The 23,144-nt window shown below is 35.3% G+C and overlaps 2 protein-coding genes across 3 annotated transcripts; one reads left to right on the top strand and one right to left on the bottom strand.

Moving 5' to 3' along the window:
• LOC145578923 (nucleotide pyrophosphatase/phosphodiesterase 2-like) lies at positions 1-1,883 on the bottom strand. Its single transcript, XM_081636219.1, has one exon. The coding sequence runs from the start codon at positions 1,662-1,664 to the stop codon at positions 225-227; it is 1,440 nt and encodes a 479-aa protein (XP_081492345.1). The 5' UTR covers positions 1,665-1,883; the 3' UTR covers positions 1-224.
• A 9,080-nt stretch (positions 1,884-10,963) lies between these two features.
• LOC145578922 (enhanced ethylene response protein 5-like) lies at positions 10,964-19,826 on the top strand. 2 transcript variants are annotated; one of them, XM_081636217.1, is made up of 14 exons: positions 10,964-11,206; positions 11,340-11,458; positions 11,553-11,646; positions 11,756-11,845; positions 14,458-14,523; positions 15,703-15,792; positions 15,898-15,954; positions 16,959-17,020; positions 18,280-18,367; positions 18,639-18,715; positions 18,804-18,878; positions 18,949-19,054; positions 19,136-19,279; positions 19,388-19,826. In XM_081636217.1, the coding sequence occupies exons 1-13, from the start codon at positions 11,039-11,041 to the stop codon at positions 19,265-19,267; spliced, it is 1,224 nt and encodes a 407-aa protein (XP_081492343.1). In that variant the 5' UTR covers positions 10,964-11,038; the 3' UTR covers positions 19,268-19,279; positions 19,388-19,826. The 2 variants fall into 2 exon arrangements, with proteins under 2 accessions (XP_081492343.1, XP_081492342.1); XM_081636216.1 differs by having other exon boundaries at positions 10,965-11,206; positions 19,136-19,826.
• The last annotated feature ends 3,318 nt before the right edge of the window (positions 19,827-23,144 follow it).

Genomic DNA, 23,144 nt, shown 5'->3' with positions numbered 1-23,144 from the left:
TTCTTGTTGGAAATGGAAGATTGAGATTTTGACTACCAGATTCCTGAATTATACACTCATTGTTATACTCCGTAGCATACATCACATCCAATATCCAAAAGTTGAGCGACATATGTAACAGTAGAGTGAAGTTACACAAGTACACTACATCCACAACATGATAAAGCTTGCATTCAAAGCCTAGCCATGAATTCTCACTCCGTTAGTGATTATTAAGTGTAAGCCTATGCATCAGGCAAAAGAACAGAGTTCGGAAATGAATCACTCCCATTGTTTGCTGCTCCTTCTATGTTGAGTATCGAAGTAACCAAATTATATATTTGAACATTTTCGAATGATGGCACCTTTCTTCCCCTGGCAAACTTAGGACCATGAGCCATGAAAACAGTCCTCATGGAGAAGAATGCGTTATCATAACCATGAGCACCTCCACATTCATTCTTGTTAGAGTTTTCCTGCTCAACTTTATAACCCTCTTCAAGAAGCCCAATTATAGGCGGAATCCTATAACTATCAGCATAATGAAGCCTACCAGGGAGATCTTCCTTAAGAAAAACCCTCAAATTCTTCCCATTCTCAACTTTCCCTGATTGCAAACCCTCATTCATCTTCGCAACAATCTCCTTAGCAGAAAACTCCGGTGGAGGGCTAATCGCAAGCAACGGAGTATAAGATTGAACCCAATCCGATTTAATCTCAACCCAAGGAGCTAAATCATCCAAAAATATCAACTTCCTATCACAAGTACCAACCATACCATGATCACCCACCATTATAACATTAACATCCTCAAACACCCCTCTTTCCTCTAACCCCTTAATCAATCTCCCAATCATCTCATCAATCCTAACCACGGCCCGAGTAATCTCAGGGTCATCCGGCCCAACCTGATGACCCTGATGATCCGGGTCTTCAAAATACAATGTCATAAAAACTGGAATTTCCTCACTTGGCAAATCAAAATAACTAATGATCTTATCAACACGATCCTCAAAAGACACAGACCCATTATAATGTTCACAATAATAATCAGGACAATTCCAGTTACCTTTAGTTACCTCAGAACCAGGCCAAAAATACGTCGCCGCCTTCTCGCCTCGCTTCGACACGGTCTCCCACAAAGGTTCTCCGAGCCACCAGTGTGGTTCATGACTAGCCATTGAGAATTTCTCACCTGTCTTAGGATCAACAAAATGATTATTAATAATCCCATGAAAAGCCGGATATAAACCCGTTACAATTGAATAATGATTAGGGAATGTTAGTGTTGGAAAAACAGGGATTAACCCAAGTTCAGCTTCAGTGCCATTGTTAATAATGCGATGAATGTTGGGTGTCGGAGCTTTGAATTGGTACCCGAATCGAAACCCGTCTGATGAAATTAACAGTACGACTGGGTGAGTCAGTTTAGTGAGACGACGAGCTGTGATGCTACTATTATCGATTGACGATCCGTAGGTAGCGGAGAAGAAAAGAGAAGCGAATGCGATAGCAGTGATAACGGAGATGAATGTGGTGAGGAGGAGAGAGAAAGTGAGGAATTTGGAATGGGAAGTGGGTTTAGGGGAAGTGGGTGGATCTGTGTCGAAGGAGAGGAGGGCTGTTTTGGAGTTTGGGTGGATAGTTGGGAAGGTTGTTGAGTGGTGGAGATCTGAGGACTCCATTGAAGAATGAAGAGAGTAGGATTCAGGTTTTGGGTATGGAGGAGGAGAGAGAAAATGGAGGAAGATGAAGAAGATGGAATGGAAGTGTTTGGAGTTGAGGAAGATGGTGAAAGAGAAAGAAACGTTGAAATTGGTGGGAAGGATGTAGTGGATGATTAGTGCCTTAGTGGTTGGTGGATTGCACTAGGATTTTCAGCCTATTTTTGCTGGTGAGATTGGGCAATTGGGCATATGCATAGATTGTGGTACTACCATTTGTGAGAAAATTCAAGTTTTTATCCGTGAGAAACAAGGTCAATTTATTTCATGGCAAAAACGTCATTTTGGATTATAAAGCAAGGTTTTTTTTTTTAGGCCAATTTACTCTATTAGTGAGAAGTTAAAAATGGAGAAGCTCCAAAACAACTTTCATGAAAAAATTGTAAATTCGAAAAAATTATTTTACTCTTCAATTGTCAATTTTTTAAAATTATCATAATTTTATAAGTTTGACTATTCATTATATGATATATATCATATGGTTTTGAAAAACCAAAAACAGAAAAATTATAGCTATACCAAACGGACCCGCATACCTTACAATGATTTAATTTTATAATTACTAGGATGGCTAATGCGCGCACCATAGCTAGATCTGGCAATTCTGACCCAGACCCGATGACCCGACCCGAATGACTCGACCCATGACCCGAATTGACCCAAAACCCGAATCAACCCGGCCCGACCCATAGCCGGCCCGAAGTGGATTTGACCCGACCCAAAACGACCCGACCCGAAGTTGACCCGAGACCCGAAATGACCCTACCCAAAGTGACCTGAGACCCGAAGTTGACCCAATTCCCAAAGTGACCCGACCTTTAACTTGAATTAATTGACCTAAATAGACTCGAAACCCAAAGTGACCCGAACCAAAATTATCTTATACCTTAAATGAACAGAATCTATTTAAGCTAAAGACTTGACCTGAGCAAACCGAAATAGAAAAAAACCGCAATCAAACTGACTTATTTTTATTAATTTGTAATGTGTAACAGTGTAAGTAATTTACATATTTTGAGCATTACTTTTCTCGATTTTTTCGGCCTTTTATCTCTATAAGTTATTAAAAAATCGTAAAAAGATTGAAATTTAACGACTATTCTACAGAGTTTGTCCATAAGATTAAAAAAATTAACTAAAACTCGAAATAAAAGTCACAATTCTCACAAGTCTAGAAAAAAATAGTACAATAATAATGCGTACATACATAATTTTCAATACCAAATGAAATTACAAAATAATCTAAAGTCAAACAATTACTGTATTCCATGAAAAAAGTAGCCTTAATAAATATAGTGAGTTTCTCTTCAAAAAATATATAAATATATACTGCGTATATAGTGTTGAATTTAACCCAATGCATCGACCCGAATATGACCCGACCAGAAAATTGGACCCGAAGATTGACCTGACCTGAACTGACTCGACCCAAAAATTGACCCGACCCGAACTGACCCGACACAAACTTGACCCGAGCCGAACTCCACCCAAAATGTTGACCCGAAACCCGACCCGACCCGATTATCTATTGACCTGAAATCAACCCGAAACTCGAAATGACCCGACCCGACCCGACCTGATTATCAGTTGACCCGAAATCAACCCGAAACCCGAACTTGACTCGATAACTTTTGACCCGAACTTGACCCGACCCGAAATGACCCGACCCATACCCGACCCGAAATGACCCGACCCATACTCGACCCGAATGACCCATTTGCCAGGTCTAAGCATAGCTAGCTTTGTTCGGAGAGCTTTTTCAGTTGTTGGTTACATTAATGAGGGAAAATATGTAAACAGAGGGAAAACATGTAAACAAATATTTTAGGGGTATATATGTTTGCACATTATTCTAAATAGTGTCTTTTTTTTTTTTAAAAAAAAAAAGGCAATCAACATCAATGAAGGCAAAACAAAAAAAGATAATTAACTTTAATGAAAGCAAAATAAAAACATGTACCTATTAATAAAGGTAAACATATAATGATAACTAAAAGAAATCTGATGCAAATAATTCAATGCAGAGGAAATATGATTAGAGAAGATATTAGGAGAAGAGAATAGAGAGAGATATTCTGATTGCTTGATTAAAATCGTCACACAATCACAGCTTTGATACATGCATGCACTTTGGAGCTGAGCCTAGCTAGCTAGCAGAGAATCTAATACATTCATTGTACCAAAATAACAGAATGCTAAATGACAAAAAAAAAAAAAAAAAAAAAAAAAAAAAAAAAAAAACATGCCAGCATATAGATGATTTGAATAGCTAAATATCTACTTATTTGGTGTGATATCCTTAATAACCCCCCTCAAGCTGGTGAGTGAGGCATAGAAATGGCAATGGATCAGATTCGGGTCGGATGGAGCTTCACCCGCATCCATCCGCCCCATCCGATCCACCCGTCATCCGCCTAACCCATCATCCATATATATCCGATCCATGCATCATCCGCGGGTAAAACAAATGGATCGGGTGCTTAGCGGATGATAACAATAATAAAATTAACTTCTCTTAAAATTAAAAATTATGATAAAAACAGTAATTTAAAAATGACATACAACATTAATTAACTAATCGTCATTATCTTAGGCTCCTTCTTCAACTTGGACTTTCTTGACCTTGTGCAATCAAACACTTAACAGTCACTGTCAATGGCAAGATTGATAGCAATTAAAAGGGGTACAGAAGAGCAGAAGATCCATGTTCATTATCTACACCACTAAGAGTATTAGGATGTTTTATTAAAATAATTTTCATGAGAAATGTATACACTGTACTGAGTGTATTTCATGAAGGGTCAACTAATTAGTATATTTCCTCTTTTTTTTTAAAAAAAAATGTATCAGGTGGATGATGGATTGGGTGGTAAGCGGATGATGGATCGAGTGATGGATGGCTTGGAGCTCCATCCAAATCCAATCCGATCCGTCACCCGTTTCATCCATCATCCGTCCGTCATCCATTTAAATCGGATTATCGTCCATTTATTCATAGCGGGTGGATCGGGTTAATGGATATCCATATAAAATTGTCATCCCTAGTGAGGCAAAGAAGAAGCTCCCAGCTTGCAAACATGTTGATTATGCAGCTGAACAGGAAGGACTTTTGTCAGAATATCAGCAATCTGGTCAGAGGAAGCAATCTTCTCAGTCTTGATAGTGCCTTGGTGAATCTGATCTCAAACATAGTGGCAATTAATCTGTACATGTTTTGTGTGCTCATGTAGAACAGGATTAGCAGCAATATCAAGGGCAGCTTGATTATCACAATTCAGAACAGTTGGTGGCAAATTCTTCGGTCCTAGGTCTTGTAGGAGAGTTGTGAGCCAAGTCACCTCACAAGTAGTAAGAGCCATGGCTCTGTATTCTGCCTCTGCAGATGAACGAGCAATGATAGGTTGCTTCTTAGCTTTCCAGGAAATAGGGGAGTCACCTAGAATAATACAGTAACTAGTTGTGGATTTCCTGGAGATAGGACAGCCAGCCTAGTCACTGTCACAGTAAGCTGTTAGCTTTGAAATACCTTAAGATATAGTACCAACTTGATCTCTGAGTAGTCTTTTTGCAGCTTGCAAATGGATTGTAGTAGGCTAATGCATGAATTAAGCTAATACCTGAACTGAAAAGGCAATGTCAGTCCTTGTAATAGTTAGCTAGATGAGTTTACCAAGTAATCTACCATAGCGGATGATAACAGCAGGAACACTTGGGTATATTTACTTCAATACAAATCAGACTCTCTCAAGACTCTAGAAACCTTTCACTCATATGCTCAGACACATTTTCAGGAAAAAAAAAAGATCAAGTTTATAAGGTCTAACAATGCCTTGGAATTTGATGATGGCCCTTGTTAGTTATTCTTTGCGAAACATGCCATTATTCATTAGACATCATGTGTCAAAAAACCTCAGCAGAATGCAAGGGTGGAAAGAAAGCATAGGCATGTGCTGGAAGTAGCAAGAGCACTGAGGTTCCAAGCTTCTCTGCCTTTGTTATATTGGGGAGAGTGTGTTTTGACTGCAACACACATTATTAACAAACTCCCTACACCTATTCTTAACAACAAAACTCCATTTGAGTGTTTGTTTCACAAACCACCCAATTATGGTCACTTGAAAGTATTTGGCTGCTTGGCATTTGCTTATAATCTAGAACATCCAACTGAAAAGTTTGAAGCCAGAGGGGTACCTTGTCTTTTCTTAGGGTATCCAGCAACTCAAAAATGTTACAGACTAAAAAATCTGATAACCAAACAAACCTTTGTTTCTAGGGATGTCATCTTCCATGAGCATATCTTTCCATACCACTCTTCCTCTCAATATTTATATATGCAACCCCTTGTATGAACATATTACTACTGACTTCCTTGATTTTGCAGACACTGAGTTAGATGACACTCCACCTACCTCACCTACTTCACACTCTAGCCCTTCAACTCAATCTGATGACAGCACATCTTCCATACCTCAAAACTCTCCCATAAAAACAGCTGCCTCATCAAACTCCTCTCCCATTCCACCTCCAGTAAGAAAATCCACCAGAGATCATGTTCCCACCTTCCCACCTGTTTGGAGCAAAGATTACATCATGCTCAACAAACCATCCTTTCACATTTCCAATCTTGTTGTTACCTCCATTCAGCCTGATTTCAATTGTTTCTTGTCATCTCTAACACTGGGCAAAGCCATGAATTCTGAGCTAGAAGCTCTTGAGCTCAATAATACTTAGGACATCACTACATTACCAGTTGGTATAAGTGTCATTAGATGTAAATGGCTTTATAAAATAAAATACAATCATGATGGCAGCATTAAAAGACACAAATCCAGACTAATCATTCTTGGGTGCAAGCAAAAGTATGGCATAGACTACTCAGAAACTTTTGCTCCAGTTGCAAAAATTACAACTGTCAGAACACTATTAGCAGTTGCAGCTCTGGAAGATTGGTTTGCTGTGCAAATGGATGTCACCAATGCATTTCTAAATGGTGATCTCTTAGAAGATGTATACATGAAACCAAGGCCGGCCCTTAGGGTAGGCCGTGAGTGCCACAGCCTAGGGCCCACGACTTAAGGGGGCCCAAAATTATTTTTTAAAAAAAGTGTAAATGGGCTTCTAATTTGCTCCATTAGTGTAAGTAAAATTTAAAAAAGTCATATATAAAGAATAATCTATGGGAAACTGGATTGCTTAATTAGCTATAACTAATTTTTTGCATTAATTAAATAACTGTCAATTAATTTGGTGAAAATCACAATGCACCTCTTCATCTCATTATTTGAATAATAGCTTAGCTTCCCAATTTACAATCTTATTAACTGGTATTATATTCATACGCATAATATTGCTTCACATTTTTTTCTTCAATTACCTAAATTCAAGTTCTCTAGGTTATGGCAATGGTTAAGACAATTAACAAGATAAAAAACAATACAAATAAAAAAAATTAAAAAAAAAAACTAATAAAAAATCTATCACCAATTATTCAACTCCCATCTTATTTATATTATTGATTGTTTCGATCAATTTCGTATTTGCGGTTTGCTTATATTTTTTATACTTTATTCTGGCAATTATGTTCATCCTCCGACGTTCCCTCCTTGGTCGATTGCATAGAGGTAACAAAGTACTCCGTAGCTATTACTCTTTTTTTTCTTGTATGTAAATTTATTTGTAAATATTGTGCCGTGATTAAACGATGGATTTGATTTACTCTAATTTATAGTATATAATATAATTATCAGTATGGTTCTATTATCATAAACTAACTCTAGTGATAGCTAGCTAATATAACCATAATTAATTAGTATAATTTTATTGCTCTAAAAAGAAATTAGTATAATTTTATACGTTTGAATAATGTATAATGTACGCTGGAATCGCTTTAATTTTAATAAGAGATGCTGAATGGTTTGGAAGCATTGTCAATTGAAATTTGAGAAGGATATGCTAGAAAAAATCAGCCTTGAGTTAATTATAATGATTTTGTGCCACTAAATGCTTGCACAAATTGCTTTTTTTTTTCTTATACTATATAATTTGAATACTTCGTAAAACAAGTTTTATTTTTTGTTGATTTTTTTGTTTAAATATACTCAATGAAAAAGATTAGTTATGTCAGGGGCCTATTTTTAACATTATGCCTAGGGCCCATAATATGTCAGGAACGGGGCTGCATGAAACTGCCTCAAGGATACACAAGACTTAGGAGCAGAATACAGAAATTTGCAGATATTTCTCTTGTTCCTAAACCTAATCCTACCTTAGTGTGCAAGCTAAAGAAATCATCGTATGGGCTCAAGCAAGCTCCAAGACAATGGTTTCACAAGTTGTTCCTGCATCCTGCTTCAAATGAGCTTCGCTCAATCCAAATCTGATTACAGTCTCTTCACAAAACTCAAAGACAACTCTCTCACTCTTGTCTTGGTCTATGTGGATGATCTTCTCATATGTGGCAATAACATGTCAAAAATCAACAATCTCAAAACTCTCTTGTCTGAGGTTTTTCACATGAAGGATCTAGGTCCTGTAAGATATTTTCTAGGTATTGAAATAGACAGATCAAGAGCTTGCTTCTTTCTCTTTCAAAAGAAATTCACTACAGATATTCTTAAAGATTTTGGTATGCTGTACACCAAACCTTTACAGCTTCCTATGGACAGTCACCTAAAATTAACTGCTGATAAGGGTGATATTCTTCCTGATCTTGGCTTGTATCGTCAGAAATAGCTTGTACTTGCCCATATAGCAAACTTTATATGGAACCCAGATATCCATATGAATCAATTCAAAAGGCATGTGAATCACTCAAAGCAGCTTGGTGAACTTTGACATAGGACAGTGATGCAAACCTTAGTAGTTTACTGAGTGTAGGGTTTCACACAAGCTATATGCTTAAGTTTTCCAAGAGATGCATGTCCTAGTTTGTGATGCCAAAGGGTGAGAGATTTTGTTTCATTGGTCACTTCTTTTTCAATGCTGCTATTTGAGCTAACAGCAGTCATCTTGCCTTTAAGCAAGATGTCCTGGGCCCAAGGATCTGTGAGATGGTTCACTAGATAGTACACACCATCTCTCATTCTTCCCAAACCTCTGATTTTCTTTGTGTTAGTGTCAAGAATCAGGCAGTAGCTTGGATAGAACTTCACTTCACATTGACTGTTGTGAATTAGTTTATGCACTTATAGAAGATTGTGCTTGAACAATGGCACACACAGCACATGTTCAAGTGTGAGACCTGTCTCAAGTACAGAATTTCCCATGTGAGTGATCTTAGTATTATCACCAGTGGGAAGATTGATTTTGGGTGTGTTATACACACTCCTTCTTTCACTTAGATTCTTCAAGTGTGGTGTCATATGATCTGATGCTCCAGAGTCTATGATACTCACTTGAGCTTACTATAGCATTACATGAGATCATGCTTGAGAAATGATCTAGTTCTTCATCAGTCTCAGAACCTTTAGCCTGAGTCATCAACTTAGGCATCATTTTGGCTAATTGTTCCAACTGTTGGGGTGTGAACAACAGCCCACCATTATCGAAATTGGTTTGAGCCACAACAACCATTTTTGAACCACCATTTTTAAGACCAGAACTCCATCTCTGAGCACCAATGGATTTAGATCTATTGAGAGGTGTTGAATGGTTGTGCTTAGAATGCCAACTGGGATAGCCAATGACAATCCAGCACTTGTCACTTCTATGGCCTTCAAGACCACATGTTGTGCACACAAATGATTTGTCAGCTCCAGCAGGTTTGCTATACAGAGCCATTGGATCACTTGCACACTTGTTGAGGTTCAACACCTCTCTCTGAGCCTCTTCTTGTTGCATAGCAGCAGCAGCAATCTCTGGTGAAGGCAAGGGAATCATGAGAAGCAGCTGACTTCTCTTAGGGTTATATACCTCATCCAATCCATTCAGAAATTGGAAGAGCTTTGCCTCCTCTTTCTCTGAGTGTTAAAAGCATTCAAAAGGTTTTGCACTTCTACACTAGGATTAGATATAGCAGGCAACATGTTCATAGCATCTAATTCCTCCCAGACAGCTTTCAATAATGTATAATATTCATTCACAAGCATGGAGTTTTGTTTTATCTCAAATAGATCCTTATTAAGTTTATACTTCCTAGATCCATTTGTTAGAGAGAATCGTTTTTCCAGATTTCACCAGATCTGTAGCAGAAGTCATGAACATAATAGATTTCTTAACATTGGAAGAAACATTATGAGTGATCCAGACAATTACCATGTCATTGTAGGTGTTCTAGAGCTCAGCTTTTAATTCATCATCAGTTGGTTTCTCAATTATACCAAGCACAAATCCAAGCTTGCGTTTGGAGGAAAGATTAATCTCCATTGTTCTACGCCAAGCCCTAATATCCTTGTAGCTTGTCTACTTGCATCGAAGTAGCACTATCAGAGGGGTGAAGAAACAAAGGATTTAGCATATCCTGAAATGAGATCTTACCACCACCAGCCATTGATGTAGAAGAAGAAATAGGAGAAAGAGGAGAGAAGAAGAGAATCAGAAAAGAAAAGAAGAGAAGAGAAGAAAAGAGATCTGATAGAAAGGAAAAAGAGAATAATAGAATAGCAATCAATAGATGATATTCTATCACTGCATTGATTGGCTCGATACCGTGATAGCTAAAAGAAATTTGATGCAAATAATTCAATGAAGAGGAAATATGATTAGAGAAGAGATTAGGAGAAGAGAATAGAGAGAGAGATATTTTGATTGCTTGATTAAAACCGTTACACCATCACAGCTTTATTACATGCACTAAGGAGCTGAGCCTAGCTAACTAGCAGAGAATCTAATACATTCATTGTACCAAAATAACAGAATGCTAAATGACAAGAGAATAACAAAATGCCAGCACATAGATGATTTGAATAGCTAAATATCCAATTATTTGGTGTGCTGTCATTAATATATAAATACATATTTTGAAAGATATAATTGACATTACACTATTTATAAGAGTAATCTTGTACTTTTTAAGGTTTAAAGATTGTTAGATTAACTCCCGTGTGATATCAATTTTAAACTTTAAATATGAAAAATAATTTGTCAAAAAAAGAACTCCAACAATTAGATTAATAATCAAGTTTCAACCTACGCTAAATTAATTAATTTCCCAATTCCAAACCAACACCGATTTATTAACCCAAACTAACCCTAAATAGCTTTTTTCACATAATCACATCCCTTGTCACTTTGTGAGTACTAAATTATTGCCTATTGATGCTCTCTTGTCTATTACAACTTCACTTCAATACTCCCCAGTTGCTGCTTTGAAGCACTAGAGCAAGAAAGAAAAAACAATGGCGTACATAAGCATGGGCGAAGCGCACAGAAGAATAACAGATTACCTCAACAGCTACTCCGACGCCATTGCTACTCAAAACGGACCTTTACTTCGTCGCCTTCTTTCTTTCTCTTCCAACAATCCCAAACTCCTCTCTGTTGCCGACGCCCTCAACATCTTCCAGGTCTTTCTCTTCTTCATCCTAGGGTTTATGCTTATGATACTATTTCAATTGTTAATTATTATTATTATTAAAGTAATTGTCTTTCAATCTTATATTGTATTACAATTTTATGGGTTTTGATTGAATCTTACAGGATGTGAGTAGGTTGATCAGACAATCACATGAAACTTTGGTTCCTTTGCTTCGAGCTTTGCAGTGTTACAAGCTTGGTCAATTGGTTGATGCTTATAATTCCTATGAGAAATTTGCCAAGTATGATACTTTTTTTTGTTAATTAATTTGAGATTGATTTATTTTTAATGAATTATTAAGGGTAGGTTGTAATTTGGAATGGGTGATTGTTTAGTGCATTTATACAGGAATTTCGGAACTGGGAATCGGCGTGGGCGTTGGAAGCGTTATGTGTTGTTGCTTATGAGATTAGGATTATTGCTGAGAGGGTATGATTGATGTATACTATACTATAGTTGCTAGTTTATACTGTGTTGGGATAGTTATTGGCATTGGTTATGGCATTTGTTTGAATTATTTTGTGTGTTGTGATCATAGGCTGATAGAGAGTTGGCATCAAATGGTAAAACCCCGGACAAATTGAAGGCGGCTGGTTCTTTTCTCATGAAAGTTTTCGGTGTCCTTGCTGTATGTTTCTTCACTTCCTTCTTAGTCCCTTTAATTTCGTTTTTGATTCAGCATATACAATGCTTTTATTATCATTGCCGGTTTTCTTAGTTTGTGGGTTTATATTGTATATTTCGAAAGGAAAATTGAAGCCTTGAAGGCATGTAACTGGTTAGGTGAGGACATGAGGGCTGCCAGAGTTACAACCGTGGTATGCCATCAAGTTATCATGGGGTTTATTTTTTGAGAATCCAGGTTAAGAAAAGGGTTTATAGGGGGAATTTGGTCGAAAATAGTTTTAGGTAGTTTGGGGAAAAGTTTGTTAGGTTTGTAAGTAAATTCTTCATATCACTATGATAAATTTGGAGTTGCAAGCTCCTTGTGAGTACACATTTCTATTGTTTAAATGGTGTTCATGAGTTAAATTCACTTAATGCATATTATGATTTAAGTTGTAAAAATAAATTAAAGAATTTCATAGCAATACATCATTATCCTATATCACATATTCAGATCAATTAGAAAATTTGGAAGTTGGATCCACTATTCTTTATGTTAAGAGAAAAACCTGTACTACTTTACTGACGTAATTCGAGACAATTCCGAGCATTATAGTGCACTTTGAGCACTTGTTTGACTTTATGTCTGCAAGTTGGAAATTTGCCTCACTTAGAACCTTAATTGACATCATCCCTTGCCTTATAGATTGTGGAATTAGACTAGATATGGAAATGTTAAGAGGCCAAGACCGGAATTGGAGGCCGTGACAAGTAGCAATACTCCCTCTATTGGTACTTTGGTAGGCTCCATTAGATTAGTCATTTCTAAGTATATGAGTTAAAGTACTACAAATATTCTTCACTCTTTATATTCTTATATGTTGTTCCTTGGAGTTCTTAGTTCAGTGTAAGTCTAATGTGAGAAAGTTAAAATTTTAGCTAATTAAATTTAGATAGTTGCCTAGGTTTTGGGAAGATAAAAAAAGACATATGGCCTATCATTTAGGGATGGAAGGAGTAATGATGACTTTAAAGTTTTTCCTCACTTTTTATCCACTTGCTAAGTTGCTAGGGCTGATAGGTTTGATAAATAAAGTTCAGGGCCATAAGTTAAAATCCAAGGTTAATAAAGGCAACTGAAGCTTTATTCACAACTACAATATATTCTAATATGTTCTGGTTAATTTAGACCAATAAGTTTAGATAGGTTCAACATAAGTTAATAAACTTAGACGAGTGAAATTAAGGTGAAAAGAGCACACCTTTAGGTGGAGCTAGGAGTGAGAATGATTTAGATCAAGCTCCAACTTGGAGTAGCTAGTCTCAGGTGAGCTCAACTTGGTTTGTAGCATTCCAAGCCTCCAACTTTATCAAACTCAAAAACTTGAAGTTTAATGTAGTTTACATCTCGAACTAAATTAAAGATATTTCCAACCATCAAGCTCTTTATCTTTGCTATTATATTGGGACCCTCACTTGTGTGAAGTCTTTACTAGTAAATGCAAGCCAGAATTTTTTATATGTAAAGATTTAATGTTAAAGTCTAGAGAGACTCATGAGCCTTGCATGTTGTGTTTAGCCCTGCTCAGCTCACTAGATTCTAGAGTAGCTAACAAGGCCACTTTAGCTCATCATCACCCCCAGACAGAGCCGAACTTTGAATCTTAAGCTGAGGGATAAATCTTTGCTCATCAGTGTATTACCTTAGAAAGAAAAAAAAAAAAATTAAATAAAGAATTATTGGAAGGTATACTCAAAATGTGGCAAGTATTAGGTTCCTAGGAAGTGACTGCAGTTAATCTAATTGTACATGGTGCCATGGCTCCTACCCACATCATATCTTATAGAGAAATTGTGGGTCTGGACTGAGGAGGGGGGATCTGAATTTAATATCTCTGAAGATACAAATGTAGTAAGAGTTCTTGACAAAAAAAATTGTGTAGTAAGAGTGGACTTGTTTGTGTTTCCCGGCTGAATTTGAAAGAAAACTGTTATTCAAAGAGGCCTATCACAGACTCACAGAGGATGAACATTTTTAATGGGGTAACTGGATAATTGAATCTAGATAATAGAGAAGATAGAGAATCTAGTACTTGCATAGATTGAGTTACTCCGTTTATTTTCGTTGTTGTGACTTCCTTGGAGCTTGTGGATGCATTGTGCTTTGGACTATCGTGTTGAGCTGAGCAAACTTTATATATATATATATATATATATATATATATATATATATATATATATATATATATATATATATATATATATATATATATATATTTTGCTCTAAAACATCAATTTCTATGTACAAAAAGACGGCAAAGTCTAAATTTCCAACAAATACATGAAAATATGAGAAAATTTCAGACTCATGTCTTCACATAATCTGGTTAGCTTTATTGTAAGATCTGCAGGCTAAACTTGCGAACTGTAAACTAGGTATATCTTTTGCCCTCTTGTTCTTGGTTTCTTATCATCTCATTCTATCTTTTGTTTATATAAAATCATGTAAATGCATGGTGGCTGTGTCTTCTTGAGTTCTGCCTGTTTGCTTCGAAGAGGGCTGTTCCAGGAACAATGCTTAGACTCATTTGTTTTGATGGAATGATGTTGATATGGGTCTGCTGTGTTTGGCAGGGAAAAGGGCCAAAACGTGTTGGAGCCTTGCATGTGACTTGTCAGTTGTTCAAAATCTACTTCAAGGTGCATTTTGATTGTTGCCTTAATCTCTTTAATGCCTTCTTTTCCATTCTGTCATAATCATATTATCTATGTCATAAATGTAAAATATGTGCTGTAATTTCTAATTGTATCACTCCTTCATTAAGTATTTAGAGGGTGTTTCTTTCACCTACTAGACTAGAAATTGATGTAAGGGAGAAATGACCCCCCCCCCCCCCCCCCCCCCCTATAAAGATTTTATTTTTAATAAATGAACAGAAGCAAAGTCAGATTCCAAATTAGCGCAGTTTCTGTAAATTTCCACTGAATAACTACTAAAAGCTCCCTTTGCCAAGAAGATGCTAAATAAGAAATTTTATCCCAAAGCAGATGACTAGCTAGCATGGTTCTTTAAAAAGCTCGAGCAGCACCACAAATTTGTCATTGCTCCCAAAGCAGGTGACTAGCTAGCATGGTTCTTTGGAAAACTCGAGCAGCACCACAAAATTGCAATTGCCGCATTTATGACACGACATCTTCTCCTTTGCTCTATCTTCTAATGATGCTCCTTAACGCTATGTTTGGATAATTATAGTGAAAGGAAAGGAAGGGAAAGGAAAAAGAGGGAAGGGAAAGGGAGGTGAGGGGAGGGAGAATGTGACTTTCTATTTTTCTTTCAAATCTCTCCAACAATGGAGAGATTTGGTTTATTGAAAGGAGAAGGAAAATGGATCCTTCCAATTCCCTCCCCTTCCATACTTCCATTAAATATCCAAACAATAGATGATGCTTCCCTCCTTTTCTCTTCTCTTCCTTTTCCTCCAATTCTCTCATTCCAAACATAGTGTAAGTGAACTTGCAGCAATTCCAAACTTTGGATATCTAATGCAAGAGGGAAGGGGAGGGAATCGGAAGGATCCATTTTCCTTCCCTTTTTAATATACCAAATCCCTCCATTGTTGGAGAGATTTGAAAGGAAAATGGAAAGTCACCTTCTCCCTCCCCTCCCCTCACCTCCCTTTCACTTCCCTCTTTTTCCTTCCCCTCCCTTTCCCTTTCTCTTCACTATTGTTGTTCAAATATGCTGTTAATGTCATATTATGCATGACTGGACAGCTGGACTTAGTTTAGCTAATTCAGACTTATATAATCTTGATTATGGCTAAGGAAAGGAGATTGTTCTCATGATTTGATGAACTTGTATTATTTGCCTTTTTACAGCTTGGTACTGTCCATCTCTGTCGAAGTGTTATAAGAAGCATTGAGACTGCGCGTATATTTGATTTTGAGGAGTTTCCACCCAGAGATAAGGTACTTCACAATGCATTTTTCAAAATGTTATTTATCCTTGTCAAAATACATATATCAATATATTTGCTTATATTCAGGAGATGTTGGACTCCTATGTTGTGGCAGGTGACTTACATGTATTATACGGGCCGACTTGAAGTTTTCAATGAAAATTTCCCAGCTGTAAGTGATTTTTTTTTTTTTTACAGGCAATAATTTTCTCTTATTAAACCTGTAATTACCTTACGTCTTATACAAATGTCTGTTGGAGGATCCGCTGTAGTTGTAAGTTGTCAAGAAACTGTGGTAAAACAGCTCTCTACATTTACTGTCAATATTAGGTTCCTTTGTACTCTTGTAGCTTATGTAGAAGCAAACATACAGCTCATAATTCTCGATTATTATAAGTGTACATTATCTCATAGACTCATACTGTTCAGTATTTCGAAGATCAGCAATTAGTGTATTTAAGTTCCAGATTGACAACCCAAACATTCTATGCTGAGCAATCAGTGTCTGCATCTTTTGAATGGTCATATGATTTTGGAAGGCTGTCTGTTGGAGAGGATTCTACTAATTTCCTGTTGCCAGATACATCATACATGAGCCGAATTTGTACTTGGTCTAATTCTCATTTATAGTCTTGAATTTCAGGTTTAATAACTTAGCTGGATTGGTTACACTGTCTTTTACACTAAACATTTAAGGAAATACAACATAAGGAATGAATTAATGGCTGGAAAAAGTCACTGGTGCTGCGTATATGTTTAGTAGCCTCAGATCTTAACATATTGAATGATTCTAAGAAAGTAAGGAAATACAATATAAAGAATTAATTTGGTGTTACTTCCTTAATAACTTTTGGTTGTAGCCCTTGTAGGTAAGGGCGAAAAAGTCAGCTGTTGAGGATTGCTCTTGAACATAAAGTCATTGGTCCTCGATTTTCTTGTATCACTAACAACTCACAATTAAAGGAATAAGATCCAAAGCTCAATTCACTCAATTTGTTTGCATTACTACTAAAAAGTCACAATGGACCAACCAAGATCCAAAGCAACACTCACTGAATCAACCTAAGACAGAATGTGTGCTAGTTTTGGCTTTGGATTTGTTAGATCTAGTGGAAAATTCTGTTCATGGTTCTCGTGCATATCCTCATATCTAAAATCAGTGTCTTTAACCTGCAGGCTGATGAGAAATTGTCCTATGCTCTGGCTCATTGCCACCCTGACCATGCTGCCAATATAAGGTATTGTTTGCATCCCCTTCACAATCTCTGGTCTTGATATCTCGTGGTGTTTGAGAATCACATTATACGAATAGGTCAAGGGATATTCCTTTCTCTGCAAGCAAAAAGCATATACAAAGTATATATTTTTCATTGTAGCTCAAATGATTGACAGTTAAATATGCATGTTACAAAAAAAAAATTAGTGAATTCTGCTTTGTTTTATTCTTATTATCACAACAAGTTTGTAGCTGACCCTTGTGCATATTATAGCTGCATTTTTTTTTTTTTGATGGATGTTCATTTTGTTTATTATAATAACCTTAATACTATATTTTGATCTATGCAACCTTTCCACCTTGGCAAAGAGTCCCCAGTTTGCATCTCTGATTTCTTGGTATGTGTAATGAACTGACTTAGGGGAGGGTATTATGGGTAGTTTAGTATGTCAGTAGTTATCAAATGTGGTATGTGCAATTTGGGAAATCTAGTATTATTAGGTTAGTAGTTTGTAACCTTAGTATAAATAGAGAGAGGGAAGAAAGAAGAAGGTAGGCTAAAATTGGATGAACTTGTTGAGAGTTGTGACCTCAAGTCACTCCTTGGAGTGTTGTGAGCTCAACTCACTATTGAGAGAAATAGCCTTAAGCTATTAACTTATCATTTGTAACCCTTCCACCATTACAATCAATAGTAAAGCTTCCATCTTTCTAATTTCTTCTTTATAAATTAACTTACCAAAAAAATCAGATTAATTAGCTAATTAAATAACCAATCTGTCTCTTTATTTTACTGTTATTAGCATGAAGATTATCAGTCTATTACAGTATGAGATGTTGCCTGAACATCCCTCTCCACATTTGCACATTCCAGAATACAGTAGTACTATTCAGATTCAAGTTCCCTGCCTTATTTATCTTGCACTTAAAATTATCCTTGTTGGACAGAAGAAATTCCTCTGCTCTTTAAACTGTATAGACAAAATTTCACGTTCATGCTCAGGTTTTTTACTTAATCTTACATGATAGAAGAGAGTTACGGGTTTGTTTCAGTGTGGTTGCTCAATTATCTGGCAGATTTTATTATGATGCAGTACAGGTCTGTATTCTGGTTGTTCTTGCAAGGGGTGAGAGGGGGGGGGGGGGGGGGGGGGGGGGGGGGGAAGAGTTCGCATTCAATTATTTGAGTTTCCATACTTTTTTGAGTTTTTTCTGCATCCTTTTGTATGCTTCATTTTCTTGTTTTACATGTATATTGGTTTTTTTTTTTTGATATAACAGGATGATCCTGAAATATCTGATACCTGTAAAGCTTTCAATAGGCATCTTGCCTGGAGAGTTACTGTTGCAGAAGTATAATCTTCTTGAGGTGAAATAAGTTATTTGGTTTTTTGCCTTCTCTTTTGTTGCTATTTCGATAATTTCCAAATGTTCTCCATGTACCAAGGATACAACCTAGAAAAGAATATGACTGCATATAGAAAAGAAAATCATACTTGATGAACTGAGTTAAAACATCGATTTCCCTTAAATATACTTGCAGAAAGCAACCATTGGGATTTTTATTATTTGTTAACATATTTGATCTGATTTTGTTACACTCAAGCCCTACATTTATATGTGGTATTTGCATTATGCAGTACAGGGATGTTGTCTTAGCTCTTAGAAGAGGTGATCTCCGACTACTACGGTGTGCTCTCCAAGAGCACGAAGATAGGTATATTTTGTTTTTAATGTTTGGCCCCTCAAAATTATTCATTGGGTGTGCTGATTTGCTATCGTGGAACTGAATTTTATTTTGTTAGGTTCTTGAGATCAGGTGTTTACCTTGTATTAGAAAAACTCGAGCTCCAAGTTTACAGAAGATTACTGAAAAAAATGTAAGCGCATATTATCTTCATATACATGTTCTCATCAAGCTGATTATTCATGTATCTTTCACATTTGTAGCTATACTATCCAAAAACAAAAAGATCCAAGTAAAGCACATCAGGTGAAATTGGACATTATAGTCAAAGCACTGAAATGGCTTCGGATAGACATGGATCTTGATGAGGTGATTGCTTTTTTACTTATTAATTCTGCTATTGACCAGTTGCAATGGGGGCTTAATCTTTGTGCTATTACTTTGATGCAGGTGGAATGTATAGTTGCAATTCTAATTCACAAAAACCTTATAAAAGGGTACTTTGCACACAAGAGTAAAGTCGTAGTTCTGAGCAAGCAAGACCCTTTCCCCAAACTAATGGGCAAGCCGGTGGGTCTGTGATACATAAAAAAGGTTAACATCTTTCTGATGCTTCGTCATGGCCTCGAACTAATTGATGCTAAACAAGTTGACAGTTGCATTTCTTCCAACTGCTGAATGAACGATTGATAGCCAATGCAGATATGCAGCTCGAGATAGCCAAGGGATCGCAGACCTTTCTGTAGCTTGGTCTCATTGCTTCCAAATTTTGACTGGGCTTGTAAAATCCTGTAATTTATATTAGATTGGCTTGTGTGCTAAACTGCTAATCAGTTTCACCTGGATGTATTTTATTTGTATGTCTCTTGTGCTTTGGCTTAGTATCTCTGGTATAGCACTAAAATGGAAGAGCGTCAATGCGATTATTTGAGACCTAAAATGTGTCTCCACTTTTACGGTTTGGGATTCACAAGTCCCAAGCTAAGTCTCAACTCTCAACAGTAGAGGTTGTGACTTACCTGGGAAGGCAGATTTTGAATAAGATAGGCATGTCCCATTAGATTATTCTTCAATTTTTTTTTTTTTTTGAAAGAAGATTATTCCTCATTTTATAAACTGAAAGAAAGATTGTATTTCTCCATATTAATTGCGTCACTAGGGTATATGGTTGCCCAGGGAGTAACCAAGTACTGCCTTCAAATTACATCTCTCTCGCATCAAGAGGCTAATGTAGTTTTTTTGGGGATGAATTAACTTACACCAACTAACATTCCTCTATAGTTTGGCTATTGGGCAGGACAATGGATTAGGCTTGGTATGGTTGATAGTAGGTTTGGCTCAAAAAGGGTTACGGATTAGGCCTCATTTAGACCTGGTCACGGGTAGAAAAATAATCGATGATGGATGTACTAATAAGTGTTATCTTTTTTTTTTCTCGCTCTTCATTTGGTCCAATAAAATTTTGCGTACGGTCAAACTTTAAAACCTTTAATCATAAATAATTCTCGTTAATTTTTAAGTAATAATATAGTCCACGAGAATCTTGTTGAATTTGTCTCATTGTATATCTTATTAATATCAAGTTTTTATAATTTTTATGCATATTAGAATTGGAGATATTTACGGCAAAGGCTATACATAAACTTGGTTTATGTGGGTCAAGTATAAACCAATGATGTGGCAGCTTGTGATAGATGTTTTGTATGGGGTCCAAAAAAAACTATTTTAAAACATTTCATTCAAATTTCAAACATAATTTCAAATCTGATTTTCATTTTCAAGGCACAAATAATGTACTCAAATTCCCAACCACCTTATTCTCTCTCCTCTCTTTTTTTTTGGCTAGATTTTTTTTGGGTCCAATTTTTCTCTCTTCTCTCTCTTCTAATGTTTTCCATGTTCATGAAATTATTTTATTTTATTTTTAGATTTTTTCTTTGATTTAATATTTTATGTTACTCCGTATGTTTCATGAATCAAATTTTGTTTATGTGTCTAATTAATTAATAATTCTCCTCTAATTTTTTGGATGAAATTTTTTATGGTCTGTTTTTCTCTCTTATCTCCATTTTAATGTTTTTCATGTTCATGAATTTTTCTTCTTCAGATTTTTTCTATAATTTATTTTTTTATATAATGTTTCACAAATCAAACATTGTTTATCTATCGAATTAGCGAAAAATTCTCCTCTCATTTTTTTTGGCTGAAATTTTTGTGGTCCGATTTTTTCTCCCTTTAAAAGTTCTTCATCTTCTTTTATATTTTTTCTGTAAAAATTAGTCCTCATCTTTTGCTTAAAGTTTTGATGTCTTTTTTTTTTTTTTTTTTTTTTTTTTTATTCAGAAATTGATATGAATGTACTACTATAATGTTTCGATGTACAGTTTTTTTAATTATTTGTTCTTTATCCTTGTTGTTTCAAATCTGTTTTGTTTTTTTTTTTAATTTATTTGTATGAATCTTAAACTGGAAATAAAATCTTTTTTTTTTTTTTTACTTTACAGATTATTCATACATTAGTTTCATTTTATTGATTTTTAGATTATTAAATTGGTTTGAAGACAATTTTTGTTATATTTTCATCCCATTTCAATCGAATCGTATAGTATTGTGTGAATGGAAATATCGTTATTTCCAATGTTCTTTAGTTTTCCCAGATTTTAACATCAAAGCATAAACTTTTTAAAGTTAGATTATTGATTAGTAACAGAAGATGGACACTAGATTACCCACAATGGCAACACATTAAACTTCTTGAATTATCTCGGTAATAGATTAATAAGAAATTAATATTCACTTTTAGATACAAATATCAAGTTTTTCAATCCACGAAACGTTTGTAGTCACTTGAAAAATAATTAAAATAATTGTGATTAAAAGATAAGAAAAAAGGGCTAAGTTTTAAAAATAAAAATAAAAAACAACGGGTAGTAATGATTGTATGTTTGTAATTTATTTAGTAACAACTACTGTCACTTAAATAGTATTCAAGAACTATATTATAGTAACAACAAGAGGCCGCCCCAGTTAATATATTTGATAAACGCTTTTCGTTTATCAAATGGTTCTTTTGTAAATAAGTCAAACAGTATTAATTGCCAACTCATGAATATGTTGTCAATTATTGTTGTGTGGCATTTAGCTGAGCCAGCAATGAAATAACTCCATCATAAATTTTACTTCCTTCATTCATCAATGGCAGCCATAGAACCACCAGCTGAATCTTCGCGAAGACCATCTCAATTCCACCCATGACCCATCGGAGACATCACCATTATCAGCGGCTTCGCCGCCAAATTAAACTAAAACCCTATGAATAAAGTGTTAAATAAAGGGCATGGTCAACCCCAAAGGGTAGAGGTAACCATCTTCTCCATTGAAGCAGTTTTCTTTATTTGATTTCCAAATATGCAGTTGAAAATGGTGGAAATTAGGAAAGAGTTATAAGGAAGAGGAAGGAAGAAGGAGTACTTCAAGTCTTCAATGGAGAAAACAGGCGTTTATTATGCTAACTCTTTTGGTAGGTAAACATTAAGTGAGTTTCATGACAAGGTATTGTATCCATGTCAGTCATGGCAAAAGTACAATATTACCCCCCTTAAACTGGAAAAATTGTCCAAAATACCCCTTGATATGTTTCTTTTGTTAATCAAATTATCAACATGTATTTTCTCTAACAACAATTATCTAAATTGTATTCAAAACTTATATTATAGTTTGTAAATAATGATCGTGTATACTATACAAATATAAAGTATCAAGATGTTAACATGGTGAATATCTTGCAATTTTAATTATTAATATGTTTAATAACTTTTATTTATTTTGCATTTTACTCTTAACTTTCAAAAATTTTCTTATAATAAGTAAGCAATGTTTTGAAAATTTTAAGTTAATTATTGAATTATTTTAGAACTTTTACTTTTTTTTTTTTTACAAAATGATATATTTATTAGTAACCGATATCTATTAATTGTATTCTAAATTTATTTTATTTTAACCCTCCACCATTTTATTTTAACCCTTCACTATTTATTTTAGCCCAACTTAAGTGATATCCTTGGTACTTCCTCCTTTTTTTAGTTTTTACACGTACTTTTATCTTCACGTTCTCCTAGACAATTTTTTAAGATGAGAGAAATAGAGAGAAAAATAAAATGAAGCCATGTGATAGGAGAGAGATAAAGAGAAAGAAATGTTAAAAATAGAAAGTGTTGTAACTAATTAACAGTTTCCAAAATAGGCTAGTGTAGCAACTAAAAAGAAACGGAGAAGTATAACGTGTTTCAAGCAAACATTATATTAAGTATTTCATTAACTATAACTTAATTTGTAAATGATTATTTTTTGCCTAATCTCACTTTTTGGGAAACCAATTGATTAGTGTAATATTATAATTGTTATGCCTTTTAATAATCAATTATTATCTATTAATAATATTAAGGAGCGTAATTTTACT

The sequence above is a fragment of the Chenopodium album genome, chromosome 14 (assembly GCF_948465745.1).
Source record: "Chenopodium album chromosome 14, dcCheAlbu1.1, whole genome shotgun sequence".
Lineage (NCBI taxonomy): Eukaryota > Viridiplantae > Streptophyta > Magnoliopsida > Caryophyllales > Amaranthaceae > Chenopodium > Chenopodium album.
This window is presented reverse-complemented; position numbering and strand designations above follow the sequence as displayed.